Consider the following 5,627-nt stretch of genomic DNA (forward strand, 5'->3'; position numbering starts at 1 on the left):
GCCGCGCGCTTTTCGCTGCGGCGGTGGCGGCGGCCCGTATTCTACGCGGGCCTGAAGGAGGAAGAAGAGGAAGCGAGGCGCGTCCCCCGGTCCATGCCGCAGCCACGGCCACGACCCCGATACGGCGCCCGCGCCGCCGCCCTCGCCAGAGCCCACGAGACCTGCATGGACGGGCATGGGCTTGAGAGCAGCACCTTCCTGCGCCGCTGCCGCCGCCTCCGCTGCTGCCGCCGGGGCTGAGCAGCGCCGCCGCCCCCAGCTCTGCCCGCCGCCCCTGGCGTCGCTGCTGCTGCTCAGCCTCGGGCTGCTCCACGCAGGTATGAGGCGCGCGCGCGAGGGGAGCCAGCCCCAGGGCCGAGGGCTTTGTTCCCAAACACCCCCGGTCCCGAAGGCACTCGCTGGGGCAGAAGGGCGGCGTGGCGTGGTGAGACGGGAGAGGCCTCGCGCTCCAGCCCTGCACCTTTGCCGGGCTCGCGGCGCAGCAGCAGGAACACACCCGCCGGTCGTGCGGCGCGCCCAGGGCGCAGTGGAGAGGCCTCTTTTCCCCCTCCCTCTCTTCCTCCCTCCAGTCACCCTGCGTTCGGCTCGGACCGTTGATAAATCTCCTTCCTAACAGTCGCTTATCAAAGATTTAGAGGGCGGGGGCGACGGGTGCTGCGCCCCCGAGACGAATGTTCCGGGTGCTTTATTGCTCACTGCATTGGTGTTTACTGAAAGTCAGCCTGGGATCAGGTTTCCGCCGCCGCCGCCCCCTTCGAGGGGAGACAAGGAGCCTTGTGCTGCTTCTCTGGAGTTGGGGGTGGCGATGAGGAGAAGAAATCGCCCCACATGTAAAGATTTTCACCGAAATTTGAAAACCTGGGGGTTAATGTTGAAGTAACTTAAACGTCTTTAAACAGGGATTTCTTTCGTATTTGCGAAAGCTGCTTTTGATTCAGCTTTCAGCCTCCTTGGAGAAACGTGCTTTGTGGCTCGCCGCGTGTTTTCGGGTTCCAGGAGGGGTTGACAGATCTCACACGGCTTTCTGGAGGTCGGCGCTTCCCTTGTGGAGGGGGGAGTGAGTTATCTGTTTTTGGCGAAGTAGGCCTCCAGATGAGCCTTCTAGCAGGTGATACTTATTTTTCTTGTGAAATAAGTTACAGTGATACAATGTTCTGTGTCAGTTGTATCTCAATAAAGCTGAGGGGGTAATATCTAGGACGCTTTTTATAAATAAGTACCACGTCTAGGAGTTTGTCTAAAGAGTTTATTTAATGCCACATTGAGAGATAAATTCTATTTTAATTTGAGAGCAACTTGAGCATTCGATAAATTTTTCTCCGAGACCTTTTTTTGTCCTGTATTTTATGACAGCGGTCTCACCGCTTTCTGATCTGGAGAATCCTGAATCGTAATGTCACCCAGCTGTGTGGAGTAGTATTTATTAAGTCATACCAGCCTTGCTAAAAATCTGGGAGTTCTTTTAACTAATGGGGGGAAAATGTGGCATTTGCAGAGACTTAATTTACTTTCAGTAACTTTGCATTGTGATGGAAGAGCTGCATTTTAACACTGGGGAAACACAGGGTGTAGAAGTAAGTTTTGCAGGGATTAAGGCTTTAAATGAGTGACTTTAGAATCTTGGAAAGTAATGTCAACCTGCTTATGGTCACATGGAAGTTTTTAATACTGTGTCAAAAGATACATTCAGGAGTGTTTCGTGTGAAGAATATGTCTTCATAATGTCAAACTGTGTGTTTCTTGAAATGGAAATTGAAGTGTTAGGTAGGACTGTGTGTCCCTCATGACTGCTTGGATATTGTTTCCCTTAGTTGTCAGAGGGTTCTAAGACAAGATTGGAATGTGGTCCTTGAAGATTTCTGGCCAGTATTGAAAAACTTAAATTGTTCTAATGTTTAATGGAAAGTGCCTTATTTCAAGAACTTGGGACGTGAAACTCCTGTCAGTATCTCAATGTGTCTTCACTAAAGTCACCATAGAATTCTTAGAGTTTCCATGGTGAGTGATATCTGTGGACAACTTGTTGGGGTGGAGTGATTAATTTGGTTACAGAAAAAAAAGGGCTCCTTTTGAAAGATTTCTTTGAAGAGTGTTGCTATTGAAATGCAAGGATTGTTTCTCAGAGAGCCTAGCTGAGTGCTCTCTGCAGATGGGCTACCATATGTTTTATGCCTGCATCCATATAATTTGCCTCGGCACCCCATATGGCCCTGCATTTCACTTAATTCAGTTTTAGCATATCTTATTTCTTTTATTATAAACTGGTGATTGTGCTGCAAATTCACACGTGCAGTCCTGGCATCAAGGAAAGGGTCTTGAAATGGTGAGCTCTTTGAATCATTAACGAAAGCTGTAGACCCACAAGTCCTTTAGCACTTTCATTAACTGGAATGAAAACACTATCACACCAACCGTAGGGCATCTGACTTGAAAAATGGAGACATCTGTAACTGCAGATTTTGTTTTCTGCCGTAGGAAATGAACAAAGTCCTTTCATACCCCCCCCCCCGCTTTAAGCAAACCTCTACAATTCCTGAATGGAGATGCAATATGGGAGTTACTTGCTTACTCATACTCTTCATGGCTTTGTTGGCTGCATCCTTGAGATTGTTTCTGCGCTGCGTTGTGTTGGCATCTTGACAGGAAGCTTACTTTACCGCCTGTAACAGGCGAAGTGTGCGCTGTCATTATAAATTCATGAAGCCTGGATATTTCTGGGTGTATGCTTCGAATTAGTCATTATACAGGAGCCTGTGATGGGGCCAAAACTGCTGACCAGATGCACTCTCTAGTTAGCCCTCCTATTTTCCCATCATCTCTATTTGAAAAGGCTGTTGGAAACCTCATCCCACACAAAAGAACCCAAGGAGCTCTGTTTGATGTGACAGTTCTCAAAAGAATCCGCACCTGCCTGCTAGGAAAAAGGGAAGGGGGAGGAGGACAAGGAAGGAGGGGGAGGTGGGAATCTATATTCTGCTCCTCTTCTCAACACTTGCATCCGCATCTCATGCTCTTCTTACTTTGGGTATTTTATGACTATTTAAAATAATTATAAATAAATGTATGCTCGGATAGATTTTATAGACCATAAAAAGAACAAATAGGCTTTGCAAGTTTAGCGGAAAGTTCTTGTGCTGTCATTTATTCGTAGTCTAGCAGCTGTTCATGACTGACTGATCTCTGCCTAGTTTTCATTTCCTTGCTTTCTGCTTGCTGTGACTCTCATTTAAAAAGAAAAAAAAATACAGTAGTTAAGTCTTTTTTTTAAGCAGTCAGCTGTTGTGAGAGTTGGGAATGTAGAGGAGATGTAACCTGAGGAAGGGAAGGGGATTTGAGGAAAGGCATTTCATCCTGGGCTTCATTCTAGCTATTTATGATCCAGCCATGACAAGGCCTTTAATATCCCTTTGTCTTGATTTTTCCCATCTGTAAAATGGCTTTAATGCCTTTGAGGTTGTTGGTTGGTTTCTGGGTTTTTGAGTCAAACAGTTGAAAATGACTGGATCTACTTTGGAGAGAGGGGTTCTGTAAATATAGGAGCTGCTTTTGTCAACTCTGGAATGAGCCAGCATGAGATAGGCCTAACACATAAAGGTGTTTTTGTGATTTTTTTTAAGTGTGATTTAGTGATAGCTGTAAGTCCATAGTCCCAAAACCTTGAATTTTTTTTTTTTTTTTTTTTTTTACTCAGGTTAGACTACCAATCTAGACTACATTTTCCCCTTCTTGGTCTTTGAAATGTAAAAATAGTGGGGGAGGTGGCTTGAGAGGTTGTCATCCCCCAGTCTTTTCTGCTGAACTCTAGCCAGAAAAAGAGATTACAGGTTATTCCATTCAGCTTTAAAAGCACTTTAATACTGAAAAGATTAAAGTATTTTTCTAAAATGATTTTAGGGTTAGTTTTAAGTCTTCATCAGATGAAGTCCTAAATCTTGATATTATCCTGAAGTTTATGTCCACATCTTAAAATAATTATATATTTAATAATACTCTGATTTTTTTCCCCTCACCTAGAACAGGAATTACAAAATATTCTATGCCTGGAGAAGATCACAAAAACAACCTCCTTATTTCTCAGCTGAGGAACCTAAGACTTGAAAATACTGAAACTTTCTCCAGTTTAGAGACCTAAAAAGAATATTCAAGTAACACAGAGTACGTGTTAAAGTTAGTTTCTATAAAACTTGACGTGGATGATCAGGAAAAAAATTTTCCTCTTGAGTAATTCTAGCATTCCCACTTCATGGACTAGAATATAAAACTAATTGGCGCACACAACTGACCTAGTATTGGCAATTCTTACATCTTTTTATGCTTTGAGAGGTTTTTAATTTTTAAAAAAATCTATTTTTTTTATTTGAGAGAGAGCACGCTGGAGAGGGGGGTGCAGGAGGGGCCAAGGAAGAGGGACTGGCAGACTCTGCACTGAGCCCCGCGTGGGGCTCAGTCCCAAGATGATGAGATGTTGAACTGAGCTGAGATCAAGAGTTGGGTGCTCAACCAACTGAGCCACCCAGGCACCCCTTAATTTTTTTATATGAGAAGCTAGTGGCAAAACATCATTTGAAAATTGACTTTTTAAAAACTAGGGCAGTAATAGTTGGTTTTTAAATTAATTTTAGCTTTGCTTAGATCATTAGGTGTATCTGAACTGTCGACTTAAGGAAAAAACTCATTTATATATCCTCTGAGAATATTGTGTGCTGTAGTTCCCTGGTTCTCTCTCTGATAAAACATAGTGGAATCATCTGTCTGTGCAGCAGGATTTCAATTTGGCGTCCTTTTAGATTCACTGTACCTTTCCTGATGAGCTGCTTGGGATCTGGGATCCAGTGGTGGTGGATGTTAAGGGAGAAGTAAATATACAGCTTGATCAAATGAATCGCTTTATTTTTTTAAGAGAACGTTTACATATCGTAGCATCCAGGAGATTGTCAGTTTATATACAGTTCATTAGTAAACACCCCTAAGGAAATGCAGAATAACTTAGTACCTAGATTTTTTCTTGTTACCCTGTAGCCATACTAGAATCAAGTAAAGGTGTTTTAACTAATCATGCTATAAGTTAGGGATCCCTGCTTGAGGTGTGAAGCCTTACTGGTGGTTTTGTGCATAGACCCCATGCTTTCCAAAGCAAATGACTTCTGCCTTTTTCAAAACAAAGCTCACATCTTTGGCTTGGCTTTAGAGTGAAGGAATCTTTCTTAAAAATCTGTAAACAGTAGCAAAGTTGGTAAGATACTCCTTTTAGCCATCCCCTTGTAATTTTAACATAAGAATGCTGGGCGGGACTCCGTTCACTCAGAGCTGCTCCCGATCTCAAGTTTTAAGGTAACTAATTGCATGCAGTTTTTCTCCCAGTGGCTTAATTTGTGAGACACACAGAGGCAAATGCAACCCTATTTCTGAAGGCCTTCTTAAAATAGGAGGATATGAAATAGAACAAACAGTTCCCCAAGGAAAATGTCATTTTTCTTATGTAGCTCAGGAAGTTATGAAGCATTTAAAAAATGTGGGGTCTTCTTTTCTTTCTCATAGGTGACTGCCAACAGCCAGCCCAATGTCGAATCCAGAAATGTACCACGGACTTCGTGTCCCTGACTTCACACCTGAACTCTGCCGTTGAC

At 43.7% G+C, this 5,627-nt stretch overlaps 1 protein-coding gene across 1 annotated transcript in view; it reads left to right on the forward strand.

The window, feature by feature from the left end:
• Positions 1 to 5,627, forward strand: part of RGMB (repulsive guidance molecule BMP co-receptor b) — a 26,223-nt gene that overhangs the window by 4,007 nt on the left and 16,589 nt on the right. The window contains exons 3-4 of the mRNA XM_034655646.1: positions 58 to 317; positions 5,539 to 5,621. Of these exons, the coding sequence (XP_034511537.1) occupies positions 58 to 317; positions 5,539 to 5,621 (343 nt within the window). The remainder of the gene's footprint in view (positions 1 to 57; positions 318 to 5,538; positions 5,622 to 5,627) is intronic.

This window comes from Ailuropoda melanoleuca, chromosome 3 (genome assembly GCF_002007445.2).
Source record: "Ailuropoda melanoleuca isolate Jingjing chromosome 3, ASM200744v2, whole genome shotgun sequence".
Classification (NCBI taxonomy): domain Eukaryota; kingdom Metazoa; phylum Chordata; class Mammalia; order Carnivora; family Ursidae; genus Ailuropoda; species Ailuropoda melanoleuca.